The sequence below is a fragment of the Esox lucius genome, chromosome 6 (genome assembly GCF_011004845.1).
Source record: "Esox lucius isolate fEsoLuc1 chromosome 6, fEsoLuc1.pri, whole genome shotgun sequence".
In the NCBI taxonomy this organism is placed as follows: domain Eukaryota; kingdom Metazoa; phylum Chordata; class Actinopteri; order Esociformes; family Esocidae; genus Esox; species Esox lucius.
The window spans coordinates 8251061-8272016 of NC_047574.1; the positions used below are offsets into that span (position 1 = coordinate 8251061).

General features: G+C 41.0%; 2 protein-coding genes across 48 annotated transcripts in view; both read left to right on the forward strand.

Annotated features, from left to right (window-relative positions):
* The window catches only part of ank3b (ankyrin 3b), a 145375-nt gene extending 141501 nt beyond the window's left edge, over positions 1 to 3874 (forward strand). For 45 of the 47 annotated variants that reach the window (XM_029120219.2, XM_029120214.2, XM_029120205.2 and 42 more), the window contains 4 exons: positions 771 to 854; positions 1005 to 1250; positions 2137 to 2209; positions 2619 to 3874. In XM_029120219.2, the coding sequence (XP_028976052.2) occupies positions 771 to 854; positions 1005 to 1250; positions 2137 to 2190 (384 nt within the window). In that variant the 3' untranslated portion in view covers positions 2191 to 2209; positions 2619 to 3874. The remainder of the gene's footprint in view (positions 1 to 770; positions 855 to 1004; positions 1251 to 2136; positions 2210 to 2618) is intronic. The other 2 variants (XM_029120235.2, XM_029120238.2) reach the window with 1 other exon arrangement.
* A 2966-nt stretch (positions 3875 to 6840) lies between these two features.
* ccdc6b (coiled-coil domain containing 6b) lies at positions 6841 to 16638 on the forward strand. The gene is made up of 9 exons (XM_010897665.5): positions 6841 to 7138; positions 7857 to 8006; positions 8442 to 8570; positions 9279 to 9382; positions 9663 to 9820; positions 11597 to 11753; positions 11881 to 11981; positions 12140 to 12282; positions 16009 to 16638. Exons 1-9 carry the CDS (start codon positions 6890 to 6892, stop codon positions 16159 to 16161), a joined length of 1344 nt encoding a protein of 447 aa, XP_010895967.1. The 5' UTR covers positions 6841 to 6889; the 3' UTR covers positions 16162 to 16638.
* The last annotated feature ends 4318 nt before the right edge of the window (positions 16639 to 20956 follow it).

Sequence of the window (20956 nt, forward strand, 5' to 3'; positions counted from 1 at the left end):
CTACAGTGTGACCCAGACTTAAACAGTGTCTGCATGGTGCAAGATTAGGCAAGTAGTCAGTCTCTACTAAAGCAGCGTATCAACTCTGGGTCCAATATACTGTAGGTGAATGGCTGGACTTAAATTATTGACTTGGCTAGCTGTTTACACTTCGCAGGATAAGCTAATTCAGAATATGATTTCTGACAAAACATGCCTGGTTCTCCTCGGACAAATACTGTTACGATTTGATTTTACTTTGAACAAACCGGCTATTTAATTGTAGTTGCTAGCATAAGCTGAGTGAACGTTTGAAGGGTCGATAAGTGATATCTATTATCTCAGAAATTAGGTTTGAACTAGGATCAAAGAATAAAGATGTCAAAACAAATTTTACTGTGCATGATTAGCTGATATTGGCTTGTGTTTTCAGGAGTATTGTAGCCTTCGCCTAATGTTTCTTATCTAGATATCTCCCAAGCTGATCTTATCCGTAATAGTAGTTTCATGTTCTCTGGGCTTATTTTATGTGATATTAAAAGGCAATCTTGTTGGCTTTTTACAAGTAGGTGATGGAGTTGTTTGTAAAATAATTGCTAGAACAGAAATGTCCTCTGTTAAACCAATGTCAGGTAAAACCCTCTTAAGGTTAACTGACATCAGGTAAAGTAACGCCCGGCAAACTTATGGTGGCATACAACTGAACTAAGGTCAGTCGAACCAGCCTCAGCCACACTAATATTCTCAGGTTAAACCTCTATCCTAATCCTAATTTACCCTACCATTCTCAGGGAGAACAGGCCAGAAACATTCCTGTGGAGTCAGTGACAGAGGAGCAGTTCACAGACGAAGACGGAAACGTTGTTACCAGAAAAGTAACTGTTTGATCCCCTGCCCTCCCGTCCCCTGAATCCACCTGCTGTTTCCCAACTGCCCCGTCTTCCCTGACATCACCTTAACATCTCAGTCCAGTCTCCTCTTCCCTCCCCATCTCTCTAATGTGACTATACCGCTGTACCCCGCAGGTCATCAGGAAAGTAGTGCGTCGCACTGTGGCTACGGCAGCTACTGTTTCTGATAAGGGGAATACTGACGCAGCTACTGCCACAGAAGATGTGAGAGCAGATGACGCAGGACGAGGAGGAGGTGTTGGGGGTGCAGGAGTAGATGGAGGCAGGCAGGAAAGGAAGGGCAGGAAAAGAAACAAGCGCTCCCGAGGAGGCCCTAAAGCAGAGCAAGACCGCTCTAAAGGCCAATCGGGAAAGACTGAGGTTGGCTCACCATGTACAATGGCCATGTAGTGTGGAGTGATGTGCCTAGACCCTTTCACTAACAGAATGGCCGTGTAGTGTGAGGTGATGTACCTAGTGTGTATTCACTAACAGTAGAATGGCCGTGTAGTGTGAGGTGATGTACCTAGTGTGTATTCACTAACAGTAGAATGGCCGTGTAGTGTGAGGTGATGTACCTAGTGTGTATTCACTAACAGTAGAATGGCCATGTAGTGTGAGGTGATGTACCTAGTGTGTATTCACTAACAGTAGAATGGCCGTGTAGTGTGAGGGGATGTACCTAGTGTGTATTCACTAACAGTAGATGTGTGGGGTCCAGTGGGTTTACACCAGGGATATGGCTAGTGTTGTGGATTGTTGTGGAGTGTTGCATTCCGTCAGTACCATTGGCTGGCAGTGTGGAGTGTTGTGGAGTGGTGTGGCATGTGGTTGACTCAACGTAAACCAATCATTGAGCTCAATCGGACACACTGTGAGAGTGCCTGCCAGATGAGGACCACCATGGACTGATGATGTTCAGCTAGATGCTGATGTTCATCGGGATGGTAGGGTAATGTAGTGGTAAGCATTGGGCCAGTAAGGTCGCTGGGTCTAATCCCTAAAACATACAGATGAACAATTCCTTGAGCAAAGGAACACTGTTCCCTGAGCAAAACAGTTAACTTTAATTGCTTCCAGGTTGTTGCTGTAAATACAGATTTAACACGCTTACCTGATAAGACAATGGTTAAAAATAACACCACTTTTTCTCTGCCTTTCTTCCAGCATCGAGAGACAAACTCCAGCCGGTTGATTCTTTTTTCCTGAGCCTCACTACACCATTGTCCTGTTTAACCTCTCATCCATTCTCTCTCTCTCTCCCCAGCCTGGAGAAGGATCTAAGGAGAAAAAGAAGGAAGGGAGGAAAGGGCAATCGTAACAGTTGTGTGCTCAACCTGGTATGTTTGTTAGTCCCAGTGTTAGCATAAATGATATGGTGGTCACAGCAATGGTACAATGGAATATGGGGGTCATTGTGTTGTGGCAATGTGCAGATATAGATACCACTTAGCAACATAACCAGTTGAAAGGAAAAGATGTATGCCCCAACTATCAATATAAAACTGCTAACTCAGTCTAACTTTTACTGACAACATACTAACTAATCCTAATTCCTAGTGACAACATACCAACTCTGCCTAACTCCGAGGTGACATCATACCAACTCAGCCTAACTCTGTAGTGACACACAGTGCGGGAAGGATTTAATTCATCAATGACTAAAAGCTCTAATGATAACAGTATTTAAATGGTTCAGCTCTTTGTGGACGTTTCCAATTGTGTTGATGTTTTTGTTTTGTTCTGTAGGTTTATTCATGACTTCCTGGAAGGGAGATGACTGGAACCTTGAAGCAGGAAAACAGCCAATCAGATCATGTTTCTGCAGCTTTCACATTAACGCATGGTTTTCAGCAAGACAACTTTATTTGATTTCGCATGAGCATGAAAAACTCACTGTTCTGTCAACAACCTAGGGTCCAGTTATGACCTATTGTTACTATGGTGATGGGGAGAACAGGCCTGTGGTTTGTTCCTACATGGAGTCACAACAACAACAGTAGCCCAGCCCCCAGTCATCTGTGTGACCAATGAGGCACAACAGGACGTTTGATTGACAGATCAGAGGAACACGTGGAGTCACCTTCTACAAGCCTTATATTTTCGCTCCTGGAGCCACGCCAATGGGGTGTATAATGTGGGTGTGTTTTTTTATGAAAATAGGGTGATTTTATTGTATATAAATGACACTGTAAAATTCTGAAATAAGGCGCTGACAGAATGTTGTTTGACAGCTTTGAAATGAAACCCTATATTGAGTCCATCTTTATGGAATGTTGTGGGTGTTCTTGCCTAATGATAAGCAGGAAATGTTTGTAAAATAATAACATTGGCTTGATTTTAATCTTATGCCATTTCTGTAGAACCCACTAAAACCTTCAAACATCACTTCAGTGAACATATTTCCTCAGAGTACTAATATTTTTATGCATGAGATTCACATTATTTTAGTTTGTTTTTCTAATTTGCAAATACTGCATCATGAAATAAGCCAAGGGTGTGTTGCTTCTATCTGTCTGTCTAACCACTCTACTCTGTCACTTTGACTGTTTTTAATGAAACACACATGAACACAGCCACCACTGAGGGACAACAGGATAGAAAGGGAGATGTCATTATAATGCTTTATCAAGGCCCTCTGTGTCACATACCTTTACTGTTAAAGGCTGGATACGTCAGAGCTATTACCCCAGTAGATAGTGTAGACGGACAGTGTAAAGATTGAATTGTATCATGTGTATTGGGGCTCTAAGAGATAGTAGCCTTTTGTGTACGCCAATAATTTGTAATCATTCTAGCAGTGTAATGTTAGGTTTTCAGACTGCTGTGGGGCATTTTATTTGGGTTTTGGTGACATGTTTCCTTACGTTGAATTTATTCATATGAGACCAACTAAAGCATTCATTGATTATAGATCTGGTAACATATGTATGACAACCAACATACCATACACTGGATGATCCAATAATTATTTAAGCATAAATAAATTGTGTTTAAACTGAAAATGGGTTATTGTCTTAATTAATGCCTATTTGAATGTTGAATGTAATAAAGATACAATATTTGTTAAAAGGGAACAACCAGGGTCAAATCCTTAAATGCTTTTTTTGAACTATAGTTCCAAAAAAAAAAATTAAGAGACCACTGCACCTTTTTCTTTCCATTCCAAAAAAGTTGAAAAGGAAAGTTTTGAGTGAGGATCAGAAGCATTCAATTTGCAGTGGTCCCTTCTGTTCCTCACTCAAAACCTTCCTTTTCGACTTTTTTGGAAAGAAGTGCAATGGTCTCTTAATTTTTTCCAGAGCTGTATATCAATATCCAGAAACTCTGCTGCCTTCTCTGGGCCCAGGCTCATTTAAGACGCACTGAGGCAAAGTGTAAAACTGTCCTCTGGTCTGACAAATCAAAATGTTAAATTATTTTTAGCAATCATGGTTGCCGCGTCCTCTGGACTAAAGAGGAGAGTGACCATCCAGCTTCTTATCAGCGCACAGTTCAAAAGCCAGCATCCGGGATGGTATGGGGGTGCATTAGTACACATGGCATGGGTGATTTGCACATCTGTGAAGCCACTATTATTGCTGAACAATATATACAGGTTTAGGAGCAACATGTACTACCATCCAAACAATGCCTTTTTCAGGGAAGGCATTGCTTATTTTGGCAAGACATTGCCAAACCACATTCTGCATGTATTACAACAGCATGGCTCTGTAGTAAAACAGTCCGGGTGCTAAACTGGTCTCCCTGCAGTCCAGACCTGTCATCCATTGAAAACATTAGGCACATTATTAAAAGGAAAATATGACAAAAGATATGCCAAACTGTTGAGCAGTTGAAATCCTATGTCAAGTAAGGGAAAACATTTCACTTTCAAAACTACAGCAATTGGTCTCCTCAGTTCCCAAATGCTTACAAAGTGAAGAGCTGATGCAACACATTGGTAAACATGTCCCTAATTTTTCCAAATCCAATTTCAGTTTCTATATTTGATATGTTGTCTTTGTATTATTTTTGATACTCATCCTTTTGAATCTACAACTACTTAAGCATATACACTATACAATGGCTATAGACTTGGAAGTGAAAAATTTAAACAGTAACTAGTTTCACACCATGCTAGAAAGACATTCAGCTCCTGGAACATGAAGCAGGCAATCAAGGATAGGTAAGGTCATAACCGATATAAAAGCATTATCGTCACAAAAAAACACCTGAAAAGTATTCCTTTTATAGATATAGGTTTAGATTTTGCTGAAGTATGAGTTAAGGTTAATTGAATATGAAGGAAATTCACATTTAACTGAAAACTACTGTTAAAGGACGCAAGCTGATTGTGGTATTAGAGGTCTTCTTAGTCTCGATTACCCTACTGAACAGTTATGTACAGTGTACAATGATAATCCTACTGAACAGTTATGTAGTGTACAATGATAACCCTACTGAACAGTTATGTACAGTGTACAATGATAATCCTACTGAACAGTTATGTACAGTGTACAATGATAACCCTATTGAACAGTTATGTACAGTGTACAATGATAATCCTACTGAACAGTTATGTACAGTGTACAATGATAACCCTATTGAACAGTTATGTACAGTGTACAATGATAATCCTACTGAACAGTTATGTACAGTGTACACTGATAATCCTCCTGTTCATGATATTGATTAGCCCACAGACAAATGTAGTTGTCTCAGAAAAACACGGTAGTTCACGGTAGTTAACTCTGGGTCTTCCTTTCCTGTGGCAGTACTCATGTGAGCCAATTTCATCATAGTGCTTGATGGTTTTTGTAACTGCACTTGAAGAAACTTTTTAAGTTCTTTGAAAGCTCCTTATTGACTGACCTTCATACCTTAAAGTAATGATGGACTGCCATTTCTTTCTGCTTATCTGAGCTATTCATGACATAATATAGACTAATATAATAGAGACATAATGGTGGTTTTCTGTATGCCAACCTTACCTGGTCACAACACAACTGATTGTCTCAAACGCCTTAAGAATTTTCACAAATGTATCTTTAACAAGGCTCATCTGTAAATTAAAATGCATTCCATAAGACTTCCAGCAGGTTGAGAAAATGCAGTGTGCAAAGTTGTCATCAAGGCAAAGGGTGTCTAGTTCAAGTTCAAAGTTTATTTATCAAATGCACCGAGTAACACAGCGTCACCCTGCACAACGAAATTCTTGTGACATGGCACATGACATCTTATAAATATTAATATATAGACAAAATATAGCAATAATATACATAACAATGTAAACTAGCAGCAATTTTAAAAAGAGTAAGATGGCGAATATGAACAATATGGGTAGAGGTATTGAATATCATAGATACAATATGAGTGTAAAATGTCTATGTACATTGGAAAGACATCAGAACATTTGGAATGTTCTTTTGGAATGTTCATGTTCTATTTTGAGGAATCAATAATGTATTTTGCTAATTTTAACACTTCCAGTGTGATTCCATGTGTGTTAGTTCATAGTCTTCATTATTATTCTACAATGTGGAAAATATAGTAAAATAGTAAAATTAAAGAAATACACTTGAATGAGTAGTACTTTTGACAATTGAGGTTCTTAAGAGACAGACTGAAAGGGAACTTTCTGTTAAGTCTCACTGTATGTTTGTGCTAATTTCTTTGCAAAGAGTCACATTTGGATTGATGTGTAATTGTGAGGTATAATATATGTTTAATTTATGTATTTATATTTTTAAAGAAAGCACATTTTCCAAAAAACATTTATTGCCTCTATATTTAGACATAACTAAGAACGGGGTGTTTTATTCTCTTACAAAATAGAATTCTCTGTTAAAAACAATGTTTAGAAAATGTTTGTTTTTTACAGACTGAGAAAACTAGTAAGTACTGTAGCAGTGCTTATTTCTGCATTGAAAATTATTCCACAGGTTGCCACCGGGGGACACCGTCTGCCCATCCTTTTTACAAGACCACAAGTATGAACCACTCCGCACTGTCTGTTGACGCTGTGGGAAGTTGGGAACATGGCGGACAGTGCTAGTGAGAGCGATACTGACGGGGCAGGTAGCAGTTCAACTACCCCTCACTGCTCGTCTTCCACTACCAAACCAGGCATAGTCATATCTCCATTCCGATTAGAGGAGCTGAAGAACCGACTAGCCTCGCTGCAGCAAGAGAACAAAGTGCTGAAAATCGAGCTAGAAACGTTCAAACTGAAATGTAAAGCATTGCAAGAGGAGAACAAGGAGCTTCGTCAAGCTAGTGTCACTATCGTGAGTAAAGTCATGCTACTAGCAAGCTACGTGGGTAGCTGACTTTGTGTAAATAGTTTGATTGCAAAAAGAACAAATGTAACAGTTGGCCAGTGTACCAGACAGCAGTAACTACTAACCAACAAGGTTGTCATGAGAGCTGTCAGCGTATGTTTCCATGTATCTTAGCCAAGCTAGCTAGCCTTGCTTCGTTAGCATCGTCAACGCACGTTAACTAGTTAGCTTAGCAACTTGCTAACATTGCTGAGGGGACTAATAGCCAGCTTAGTTATAGTTAGCTAGCTAGTTCCCCAAGCCAATTCTGAGCAAGGTAATGTTTTAGACCTACACCTAACTACGTAGCTAACGTTGATCGTGTCACAGCGGAGATCATGTTATTTTACATGGTGATAGCCAATATATAGCTAACCACCGCTAGCCCATGTCTGTTTTTCTCCACCTAATGCTTACTAACTAGCTCTTCTCAGGCTGATGCTAGCTAGTTAATGTTTTCTAGCTGTGATGATACATTTGCATTTCACTACTGATAACAAGATACTGTGGTTAGCTACGCCAATACCCAATATTTGCTGATACTGTGAGTGTGCCATAAGAAACGCCGTATTGTTGCTACTGGTTCTGTTAGCCTATACCAACTACTACTAATGTCTATAGTATTACATGATGGCATTTCCACCAAATATTATACACCTTTATGAACCAAACATTTATTCCACAGCAAGCCAGAGCAGAACAAGAAGAGGAGTTTATCAGCAACACTTTGTTCAAGAAGATCCAAACTCTGCAGAAGGAAAAGGAGACTCTTGCTGTTGATTATGAGAATGAAGAAGAATTTCTCACCAATGAGCTCTCTAGGAAACTCATGCAAGTAAGATCAGAGGTTCTCTGTCTTCTTATCATTTTCAGTAGGTTTACCTGGGATATTCTCAGTTTTCAGCTCCAACGGGTTTACCAGGTGTTATCCAGCTCCAACATTAGTAATGAGGGGGAAACACTGATATGGTCACATGTCTAATATTGTCTTAATGATAATTGTATAATTTCCCTCCTAAAAGGCAGCATGTTTTCACTACAATTGTTTTTCTCAATTTATTTAAATAGGGAATCAGATGATGAGCAATATTTGGATTATTGAATAGTAATAAAAATCACAGTACCAAATTGCAAGACAGCTTGAATCGTGAGAGTCACCATACATCTCTTATTGGTACCCGAGTATCGTGATATTATCATATTGCGAGGTTCCTGCTAATTCCCTACCATAGCCAGCATGAGGTTTACCAGGTGTATTCTCTGTTCCCAGCTCCAACATGAGAAGGCAGACTTGGAACAACACCTAGAGCAGGAGCAGGAGTTCCAGGTCAACAAACTAATGAAGAAGATCAAGAAGATGGAGAACGACACCATCTCAAAGCAGCTTACGCTGGAACAGGTACACTGACGGGTGTATTCATTTTGAGTGCAGGCACTATTTGCAGATTCCCTGCAAAGCATTTGAGCTTATCTGTACGAGCTATTGGACAAAGATTGAATTTAACCCCAATCCACTCTCATTTCAAGTGAATATCAGGATATAGGCTGTGAAGGGAGTTGATGTGGTGAATTTGGGGGTAGAAAGGGCACTGTCACTAATGTAAATGTGTTATCTGCACCAACTGGGACTCTTTGAGAATGCACAAAAAACAAACATTAAAAAAACAGATGAGTGTACAGCTTGGTTACAGCAGGCTGAAGAGAGACACAGACATTACTTTGTGTGCCAGGTTGTGTTTTAATTTCGCTTTGGAACCGAGCAAACAGTAGACAGCCAAAGTAAAGGCTAGTTAGTTAACGGGGATCCTAGTAAATACTAAACAGTAATGTGTTGTCTGCCAAACTGAAATCAAGTCTTTGCCGGCGCACACAGCAAGCCATTGTCATTTCATGCCAAAAAAAATATTTTTGAAAACCGCAATAATGTGTTCATAATGTAACTGAACCAACCCCAAAATGTCGTAATTGTAGGGCACTATTAAAATTGTCTCTCTCTGTTTGCCTGTCCTTCTAGTCCCTCTGTCTTTAGCTGTTTGTCTATATTTGTGTGTTTTTATATGTCTGTCTGTGTAATTTATCTGTCCGGTCTTTCTTAATATTTCTGTAGCTAAGACGGGAAAAGATCGATCTGGAGAACACCCTGGAACAGGAACAGGAATCTCTGGTGAACCGCCTTTGGAAAAGAATGGACAAGCTGGAAGCTGAGAAACGGTCAGTTTCATCATCTACACTAAACCAACAACTATATATTAATGTATGTACATCCCACAGCTATCAACACTGACCCCTCAGCTATATATTTTTCTATCTACACTTGACCCAACATCTATCGGCACAGACCCAGTAGCTATCTTTTTAGCTAACTACACTGATCCTACCGCTTTCTGATCAGCTGACTAGATATTCAGCCAACTACACTGACCCAGCAGTTGGTTTCCCTAAGAAGTTTAACCGTGTGGTGTGTTTTTTTTTCTCCATCATATTTTCCCAGAATCCTTCAGGAGAAGCTGGACCAGCCTGTGTCAGCCCCTCCCTCTCCATCCATCGCCATGGAAATCGACTCACCTGAGAACATGATGAGACATATCCGCTTCCTGAAGAACGAGACAGAGAGGCTGAAAAAGAACCTTCAGACAGCCCAGTTACAACGTAAGTACAGTCGTCAGAACCGTGACACTTTTCAGATACAAAATAAGCTAGCAGAATAGTGTACCCAAACCTGGAGGTACTGCTATGATCGAGGTTAAATAAATCGAATGGCTAATATTGTTTGTACTAGTCAGAGTTGGTATTTAATGTGGGGCTACGACTAACTAGTATTTTAATGAGTTGGCTGTCAATTACTATTGTGTTCAATTGGATAAAAATAATCAAGACACAGCATTTTACTGTTTAGTTTGAAATATAGTTAACTCTTAAGTAATTAAAACACTAACCTTCTACAAATTACTGTAGACAGCTTATTCAGTTTCTCAATATTTTATCTCTAAAATAGTATGCTTTGTTATGTTGGAATTCATCCAGAATTGCTTAATGAATTTGTGCAATACAATATAGATTAGACAAAGAAGCGATTGAACTGCGAGACATTGCAGAGTATCTCACACCAGGCAGCATCACTATGTTGCATTTTTATTTCTACGTCTTTGTTGCAGAGAAATTTGTCAGCCTTTGTCAGCGTTGATACTCACGACACAAGCGATCAGTAATGTAGGGATCGCTTAGCTCCACATGTACATCAGCCCACAGGTTTTGTGGCTGTTATGTTGCGTTGCGCAACTGACCACTGCACTCGAGATGAACTATTTCTTACTTCTCATGTGCTGGGAAGCCAAACGAAAACAGAGCTTTTGGAAAAGCAGATAATGACACACTTATTTCTTCTGTGCTAAGCCTCATAACTTCTGCCATCTGTGTTTTTTTTTTTTTTTTTACTTTCTACATCCCTCGTAGGTCTGATCAAAAAAGGCATTTGTTGCCATTAGTTTATCGGTAATCATTTAGTTGTCGCAGGAAATACTTTTCTGCAGGCTGTCAGTAATCATACAGTATCTAAGGTATGTAATGTTGTTTGCTGACCACTATTTTGAGCAAGTTCCTCTGGTTGGTAGCAGTCGGCTGATTAAGGCCTCAGCTATTTAACATCAAGTTCATTTCATATAATAAATACATCATTTATTATGCACACACTGTATTCATGTTCTATAGTTTATGAAGATATGGTGCACTATGCATTTATTTAGTGAATGATCTCACCAATTGGGGTCACACCTATAAATGTCTTAACCATGTTTGGGTTGACAAAGATTTGAACAACATACCGATAAACTAGTTCAGCAGTGTTTCGGGTGGGCTTCTTAATTAGAAATTCAGTCAACCTTCTTGCCCGTTCTTGAGTGCAGCAACAAACACACCAAAATATTTGGATGCAGTGCTTTCTCAAATTGTTTCTCAGTGCTTTATCAAAAGGTCCGCTGGATCTCTTATTGTTTCCAAATGTATTTTGTGCAACATTTTGTCATTCCACACTGAATTGTTAGGGTTAGCTCTGGAGGTTTGATTCCAGGTATCTCAGCCATCAGTTAAAAACTCTCCTCACACCCACTAGAATAACCGGAAAATCTCCTTCAAGTTTGCCTCTGTAGGAAAGCTTAGGTCTCTGATGTTGGACATATTGGTGGACAGTTGCAATTTTTTAATTATTTGTGAGGATAGTTGTGTGGACAGCTGTAACTGCCGTTTTGTTTGTACATTTTCATTGTTTTATTTGTACATTTTCATTGTTTTATTGTAGTGCGGTCACGTTGGAGCTCCTTGGATAAATAAGGTCCTGTCTCAGTGGGTGGGACCTGGTTGATTAAGTGGAATTAATTGGAGATGTCTGTAGCTGTATGGGTTAATGTGCGTTGGGTTGTCCGTCCCCAGACACAGAGAAGCGAGCCCAGTACCTGGAGGAGGAGAGGCTGATGAGAGAGGAGAACATCAGACTGCAGCGGAAGCTCCAGAGGGAGATGGAGAGGCGGGAGGCTCTGTGTCGCCAGCTGTCTGAGAGCGAGTCCAGCCTGGAGATGGATGACGAGAGGTGGCGTCCTGAATCCCTACACGGCCCCAAGTTCCATCTGGAACGGAGGCCATCATTAAATCGCCAGGTTGTGCCCTTGTGCTGCCTCTGTTTTGCTAACCCTGTTCTGTCTGCTGCTGTGCTGCAGGTATTTCAATGAGATGTCTGCCCAAGGCCTCCGACCCCGGACTGTGTCCAGTCCCATCCCCTACACCCCATCTCCCTGCTCTAGCAGGCCTATATCACCTGGTAGGGTCCCATTCAGCATCACGCCCCCATCACCTGCTTTGGGATCTCCGGTTCTGTTTTACCAGCACAACTAAATATCTGTTGACGTTGAAGAGTATTGGCCTGCTGGTTATTTTTGTGGGTGTGTAACTGGGTATGGTAATGTCTGTGTTTTCCAGGGCTATCCTATGGGAGTCACTCTGTCGGGTTAACTCCTCCCTCCACCCTGACCAGGGCAGGCATGTCCTACTACAACACTCCTGGCCTCCATGGTAACATTGGCCCTTCCTCCCATGTAGGCCCCTCCTCCCACAGCGGCACGGTGAGTCCACCCGCCCCCCCGACTGTCATTAATCCCGCCCTTATACTGATACCATGTTTAGCTCACTTGGTAATTGGAAAGTTGAGTGCTTAAGTGTATGCACTCACTACACAAGTTGATCTGGATTGGAGTGTCTGCTAAATGACTTAAATGTAAATGTAGTGAGGATGTCATGAGAACCAACACATTGATTATAAAAAATTAAAAGTTCTGTGTCATTTTGACACTTGCGATAGTGTTGATTGTACCGGAGCATGACTGTTCACCTCACGAAATGTTAAACCAAAGAAGGACAGGAAAAGTCACCATCATCATACTTTGCCTACGAGGCAAATGCCCAAGGAAAACCAGGAGACCAACAAGTAAACATAGGTGGGGCTTCAAGGAACAAAGAACATATTCCATGTCCTACCGACTCATTGTCTACCACAGATTGCATATGTCCACGCCTTCATGGCTAACTGCTAGGTGCCTGCATATGCTATGAGGCAAACAGTCCTTGTCAAAGACAAGGAGAGAGCGAAATGTAGATCTACAACAATGAATTTCTTTTCTTGCTCTCTTCCAACTAGCTAAGCAAACACTATCAGATGACACGTGTGGTTCTTAGCATGTGCGTTATTGGATGTTTTTCTGTAGTCAGTGTTTAGTCAGCATTTCTGAAATGTCAATCCGTGGAGGAATGCCTGCCGGCTGGTCTGTGGCTCATCCCGGCTGAAAAAGTTCAGTTGGTTCATGTTGAAACTTCCTTCATGTTACCGGAGTCACGCGTATTCTCCGCAATGTCCACTATTTAGAGGTTTTCACACTGAGTTCTTTCCATTTGACTCTAGCTTTTGAACGACAGCTCCAGCTGTCCTGACCCCTTAAATTAAAGCTATGTCTATCAGGAACAAATGCGTGTCGTCTTTAATGATGTTCACAAGCTGCGTTACACACGTAAGCAGAGTCTGTGGTCTAATTGCAATTGAAATCAGATCTTCCCCAACTTTATAAAATACAAACCCGATTCCAAAAAAGTTGGGACGCTGTACAATTGTGAATAAAAACCGAATGCAATGATGTGGAAGTTTCAATATTTTATTCAGAATACAACATAGATGACATATCAAATGTTTAAACTGAGAAAATGTATCACTTTAAGGGGAAAAATAAGTAGATTTAAAATTTCATGGCATCAACACATCTCAAAAAAGTTGGGACAAGGCCATGTTTATCACTGTGTGGCATCCCCTCTTCTTTTTATAACAGACTGCAAATGTCTGGGGACTGAGGAGACAAGTTGCTCAAGTTTATGAATAGGAATGTTGTCCCAATCTTGTCTAATACAGGCTTCTAGTTGCTCAACTGTCTTAGGTCTTCTTTGTCGCACCTTCCTCTTTATGATGCGCCAAATGTTTTCTATGGGTGAAAGATCTGGACTGCAGGCTGGCCATTTCAGTACCCGGATCCTTCTTCTATGCAGCCATGACATTGTAATTGATGCAGTATGTGGTCTGGCATTGTCATGTTGGAAAATGCAAGGTCTTCCCTGAAAGAGACGACGTCTGGATGGGAGCATATGTTGTTCTAGAACTTGGATATAACTGTCAGCATTGATGGTGCCTTTCCAGATGTGTAGGCTGCCCATGCCACACGCACTCATGCAACCCCATACCATCAGAGATGCAGGCTTTTGAACTGAGCGCTGATAACTTGGGTTGTCCTTGTCCTCTTTAGTCCAGATGACATGGCGTCCCAGTTTTCCAAAATGAACTTCAAATTTTGATTCGTCTGACCACAGAACACTTTTCCACTTTGCCACAGTCCATTTTAAATGATCCTTGGCCCAGAGAAAACGCCTGCTCTTCCGGATCCTGTTTAGATATGGCTTCTTTTTTGACCTATAGAGATTTAGGTTAATAATCTCTATAGGTTAATAATCATAATGGTTAATGGCACGGTGGATTGTGTTCACCAACAATGTTTTCTGGAAGTATTCCTGAGCCCATGGTGTGATTTCCATTACAGTATCATTCCTGTATGTGATGCAGTGCCATCTGAGGGCCCGAAGATCACGGGCATCCAGTATGGTTTTCCGGCCTTGACCCTTACGCACAGAGATTGTTCCAGATTCTCTGAATCTTTGGATGAAATTATGCACTGTTGTTGATGATGATATCTTCAAACTCTTTGCTATTTTTCACTGCAGCATTGGGGGAATTGGTGATCCTCTGCCCATCTTGACTTCTGAGAGACACTGCCACTCTGAGAGGCTCTTTTTATAGACATAATAAGTTGCAACTTATTATAATAAGTTGCAAATTGGTCCTCCAGCTGTTCCTTATCTGTTCATTTAACTTTTCCGGCCTCTTATTGCTACCTGTCCCAACTTCTTTGGAATGTGTAGCTCTCATGAAATCCAAAATGAGCCAAAATTTGGCATGACATTACAAAGTGTCTCACTTTCAACATTCAATATGTTATCTATATTCCATTGTGAAGTAAATATAAGTTTATGAGATTTGTAAATTATTCCATTCCTTTTTTACTCACAATTTGTACAGTGTCCCAACTTTTTTGGAATTGGGTTTGTACATTTAATTATTATATTATTATTATTATTATTATTATTATTATTATATAAGTACATATTTTTCTTAAGCAGATGGTCCCAAGAAGAATAAGGCCATGCTTTGCCAGTAACTGGCACAAAAACATTTTAAGAAACTATTTTTAACTGTGAGGGCAAATAATAAATAGCCCTAGACCTTCAAGACAAAACTGACATGCTGATGTAAAGGTGTTCCTATCTTAAAAAAAAAAGGCCAGAAGTATTACATTTAAGGTACAGTATATTGCTGTTTTATGTTATGAGTCTGAAAAAAAGATTTGCCGGATAATATTTCTAATCAGTGAGCAATCTTCCTTAACAGAAGGTGAATTAAGCTTTAATGCTAATTGTCAGTAATGAGCTATTGATTTATGTTAGTGGTGCTGTGGTATTGAAAGTCATGCTATCATTGCTATTGTATCAAAGTATTGTGACATCCTTAAAATGCAGTCGTCCAAACCTGGCCTACCAAGGTCTTGTTCATTAAGAGCTAGATGAACACATTCTGCCGTGACGGAATCTTCCGGAATCCTGTTTCATAACATGTTGTCCTGTTTTCTGTCTGCTGAACCCGAGTCAGCATGTCCTAACGCTGACTTGACTAACTTGGCCTGGAACCAAGGACAGAAACGGAGACTGGCTGGCCCAAACGTGACACACACCAGATACTGTACATGGCCTTAAGCCCAGCTCCTCAATGGGAGGATGTTTTTGATCTGATCGCAGAGGCCCACGGCAAAGCTTGCTCACACTGCCCAATGGGCCTCCTGGATGAGCTGACCTGACAGAAGTCCCACCCTGGAGAGACACTTCGCCGGTCCCCATGAGGAACCGGTCGTTTTTGTGAAAAGGGAAGTGAAAGGGTTGTGGCTTTGCTGGTACGCTGTGTCAGCCCCCCGGGTCACCGCTCTGTGTCAGTGGTTATCGGCAACCTAATGGCGTGGACGTGTCGTCTGTGCCGTCTAGGTGTCCTCGCATACAGGCCGTGCAAATGCTTGTTCGCAACAACTGCTCGGTAACGACTGTTGGGTTTTGGGCTTCGGTTGAGCTTTACGTTGTTCTTGCTGAATGTGTTTTTTAAATGAGGTAAATTCCTTGATGTTCCTTGATGTTGTTTTCCATGTCTCCCACAGAGACCCACGCCTAGGAGGAGCAACAGCCCTGACAGATTCAAACGTCCAACCCCCCCTCCCTCCCCTAACACACAGCCCCCGCCCCCGCCGCCGTCACAGCCAATGGCTGTCCAGTCCCCATCAACCTCCCAGCATTCTTTTCAGCAGCCTTAAAGCGGGAGTTGCTATTGGAGCGGAGTGTATAGATGCCGTTTTAGGTCCTCCAACTGTACACACCAGAGAGACCGGTCAGAGTCCGCAGATGTGGGATGAGAGCTGCTAGGATGAGAGCTGCTAGGATGAGAGCTGTCGCTGTCAGATTGGCATGTGTAGTTTACGGCTAGGGAGAAAAAAATGGGGTTCAATTATACTATTAAGAAAGAACGTGCCCAATATGCATTCTTATTTAGGACTAAAAGCGCTTGGTGTGCAGTGTTTTGGTAGTCATTTCGGGTGGAGGTTTGGTAGAAATGTTGAGGTAGCGATTTGGTAATGACTTTGGGTTGAAGTGTTGGGGTGAAGGTTTGGGAGAAGTGTAGGGTTGATTTCATGTGGGTAGTAATATTGGGTATAGTGTCCTGCCGTGGTACGTGTTGGTTTGCTGGTCGGGAAGTAATATTGGAGTGCAGTTTGAGTTGCGGGGTGGAGGTGCCGGTGGGGGGGGGGGGGGGTAGAAGGGTGGAGGTGCCGGGGGCAGGGGGGGGGGTAGAAGGGTGGAGGTCTCGGTGGGGGGGTAGCGGGGTGGAGGTGGCAGCTGTGGTTACCTTTCTCCTGCATTGTGTGAAGTTAATGTCTGCTTTGTCTGTTGGAAATGCACTGCTAAATTTTCTTTTAACATGCACTTGCACTGCCCAATGAAGCTGGGGGAAATTTGGGGCTGGGGGGGCGGGTGGTCTTTTTTTTTTTTTTTTTCTCAACACTGTGCTCCTTTAGAACTGCACGTCAAATGTTCCACGGACCACATTGACCTAGAGACAACGTTAAGACACCTGCCTTGAAAATATATGGTAAATACTGCTGCAAGAAGCAGGGGAAAAAATGTATTGAAACATACTAGTGTGTACATAACTGTTTTCTTTTGCGAGCTTGGCCAAAATGTGCAAAGTCATTTTAAAGAGTGGCTGAGCTGCCAGCAGTGGAGTCTGTTATTGTTGATGTTAATAATGCCACCATTTTGAAAAAGTCCAGTATTTATTAATGCATAACATTTCAAACCCTTAACAACCGTTACAGAACAGAACAACAACAATTCTGACCACAACATCAACATAAAGCACTTAAATGTTTAAAATGCGATCTGTTTATGAAGTGGTGGATCGGTTGGGGTGTATTTCTGCTTTCATTTCAGATGATTGGGAATCAGTGTGTATGTTGTTTACACCTTTTCTCATCATTTTATTGTTTTACATTGTAAATAATAGACATAATTTCATTGGGAAAAGTGTTAATTGAGTTGTTTCATTTTATCACAGTCCATTTTCCAATTATTTTTTTTCTGGATTGGTGGATGATTTTATTTGCATTAGATGGTTGACAGATGAATGTAATGTGATCTAATTGTTGTATTTAATGGACTGAACACCTTTGGGCCTTGAAGTGATGGTTTACCCAAATTACAAAGCTGCGTATTGGTGTCCTTACCAAGTAATTAGTCTGTGGACAACATATGACCGCTTTCCATTGTTGGGTTAGGTTTCTTGGAACAAATCACTGCCAGGCAAACTAAATCAAAACATGGAATGCCTGTACCTTGTACAAAGACTGCTGGTAGAGTATGCAAACTAATGTACATTTGTAGTTTGGGTGACCGATTGCTTTAACTCACTGTATTTGCAACATGTCACCATTTATATCTAGCTTCTTGCCACGTCTAAATAATTATAAAGCCTTGACATGTGGATCCATCAGTCTTCTGCTTCTTTTTCCTCATTGTTGTTATTCCTGTGCAGTCATTTTTAAGTTTCATCTTAAATAATTAACATTTTAATTTAAGAGCATTTGAGCATAGTTGTACTCTAATAACGATTAAAGAAGACTCAGAATTCAGTATACCATTAATCAGAATGCGTTAAGTTTTATCTTAATCACAATGTGCGGCTTCACACTTGCTGGTGCATTTTCCTCCAAGAAATTAGAGCACCATAATGATCATAAGTGTGATTCATTTGTAATGTTTTTACCAATGAGCTCTAACTTCACCAATGGTCACAGTTAGTGACATCAGAAAGTACTCAGACACTTTCACTTTCTCCATATTTTGTGTGGCATTTATTAAAATCAAATAAAACTAATTGTATATCTCATGTACATATTTCTTAAGCCCCTTTATTCAGTGCTTTATAGATGCGCTTTGGGCTGTAATCACAGCTTTGTGTCTTCTTGGTTATCGCTCTACCACTTGCACACCTGGATTTTTGAATTTTCTCCAATTCATCCCTGCAGATATTATCAAGTTATTTGGATGGGGAGCATCAGTGACCTGAGATTTCCATGGCTCCCCAGAGATTTTCAATTGGGTTCAAGTCTGGGTTTTGTTTTATTTCGCTATGCTCATCCTCCCCTAAATCAAGGTCCTTGAGAATATCCTTATAGAATGGAATATGCCTGTTACTCATGGTGTGCTGCAGAGATGGTTATCCTTCTGGCAGGTTCTCTGGTCTATGCTGAGAAATTGGGATGCTCTCTTTGGGTGGCCTTTTGGTTTTTGGTCACACAGCTGACTCATGCATTCCTTTCTCGGTTATTTGGTTTGGCTGGCTGGCCGGTTCCTGGAAGTCTCTGTGATTTCAAGCGATTTGAGCTAAAGCGCTTCTACAAAATACTGAATAAAACCACTGAATAATTATGCACATGAGATCTGTTTGTTTTCAATTAATTGGCATACATTTCTGAACTTATTTTCACCTTTTCATCAATTAAATAATCAGTATGTAACACTGAAATGTAGAGAAAGTGTAGAGAAAAATGTATGCTGGCAAAGGCCGCCAGGTTTTTGGCAAAAATTTCCAGATACTTAGTAATAGTCTTGGACCCACTGACCTTATGAAAGGCCCCAAAAAACTATTGAACTCGTTGGTTTCTCAATAAAGGCTTTGTCTGGCAACCCGTCCAAATTGGGTGACGGCATAGAGGTGGAATGTAATTGTAGATTTGTAGGTCTTTCACTCTGCTTGTGGCACAGATACGCCCTGCATCCTCTGCAAGGCAGGTATATCACCGCTACTCTGGTTTCAAACTTGTTAATGCCTTGCCCTATGATGATAACATGTACAGTGGGGAGAACAAGTATTTGATACACTGCCGATTTTTCAGGTTTTCCTACTTACAAAGCATGTAGATGTCTGTAATTTTTATCATAGGTACACTTCAACTGTGAGAGACGGAATCTAAAACAAAATCACATTGTATGATTTTTAAATAATTAATTTGCATTTTATTACATGACAAGTATTTGATCACCTACCAACCAGTAAGAATTCCGGCTCTCACAGACCTGTTACTTTTTCTCTACCTGTATTAACTGCACCTGTTTGAACTCGTTACCTGTATAAAAGACACCGGTCCACACCCTCAAACAAACAGACTCCAACCTCTCCACAATGGCCTAGACCAGAGAGCTGTGTAAGGACATCAGGGATAAAATTGTAGACCTGCACAAGGCTGGGATGGGCTCCATGCAAGATCTCTCCTCGTGGGGCATCAATGATCATGAGGAAGGTGAGGGATCAGCCCAGAACTACACGGCAGGACCTGGTCAATGACCTGAAGAGAGCTGGGACCACAGTCTCAAAGAAAACCACTAGTAACACACTTCGCCGTCATTGATTAAAATCCTGCAGTGCACGCAAGGTCCCCCTGTTCAAGCCAGCGCATGTCCAGGCCTGTCTGAAGTTTGCCAATGACCATCTGGATGATCCAGAGGAGGAATGGGAGAAGGTCAAGTGGTCTGATGAGACAAAAATAGGGCTTTTTGGTCAAAATTCCACTCGCCGTGTTTGGAGGAAGAAGAAGGATGAGTACTACCCCAAGAACACCATCCCAACCGTGAAGCATGGAGGTGGAAACATCATTCTTTGGGGATGCTTTTCTACAAAGGGGACAAGACGACTGCACCGTATTGAAGGGAGGATGGATGGGGCCATGTATCGCGAGATCTTGACCAACAGCCTCCTTCTCTCAGTAAGAGCATTGAAGATGGGTCGTGGCTGGGTCTTCCAGCATGACAACGACCCGAAATACACAGCCAGGGCAACTAAGGAGTGGCTCCGTAAGAAACATCTCAAGGTCCTGGAGTGGCCTAGCCAGTCTCCAGACCTGAACCCATTAGAAAATGTATGGAGGGAGCTGAAAGTCCGTATTGCCCTGCGACAGCCCCGAAACCTGAAGGATCTGGAGAAGGTCAGTATGGAGGAGTGGGCCAAAATCCCTGCTGCAGTGTGTTCAAACCTGGTCAAGAATTACAGGAAATGTATGATCTCTGTAATTGCAAACAAAGCTTTCTGTACCAAATATTAAGTTCTGCTTTTCTGATGTATCAAATACTTATGTCATGCAATAAAATACAAAATAATTTCTTAATCATACAATGTGATTTGCTGGATTGTTTTTAGATTCCATCACTCACAGTTGAAGAGTACCTATGATAAAAATGACAGACTTCTACATGTTTTGTAAGTGTGAAATCCTGCAAAATTGGCAGGGTATCAAATACTTGTTCTCCACACTAGATATGTGCATACATACAGATAGTGGTCAAATGTATTGGCACCCCTTGCACTTCATAAATAAGAAAAATAATCCCCATATGCATTTCTTCAGTTGAACAAAACAAAAATGTTTTGCTCAATATCAGCTAATTCCCCATATAAATATTATTTGCACCAGCACCTTCCAAAAGTATTTACAAATCATTCGATTTCAAGCAGGTGATTATCCTGTACTTTGGCATTGACCTAATCTCTAGTGAGTT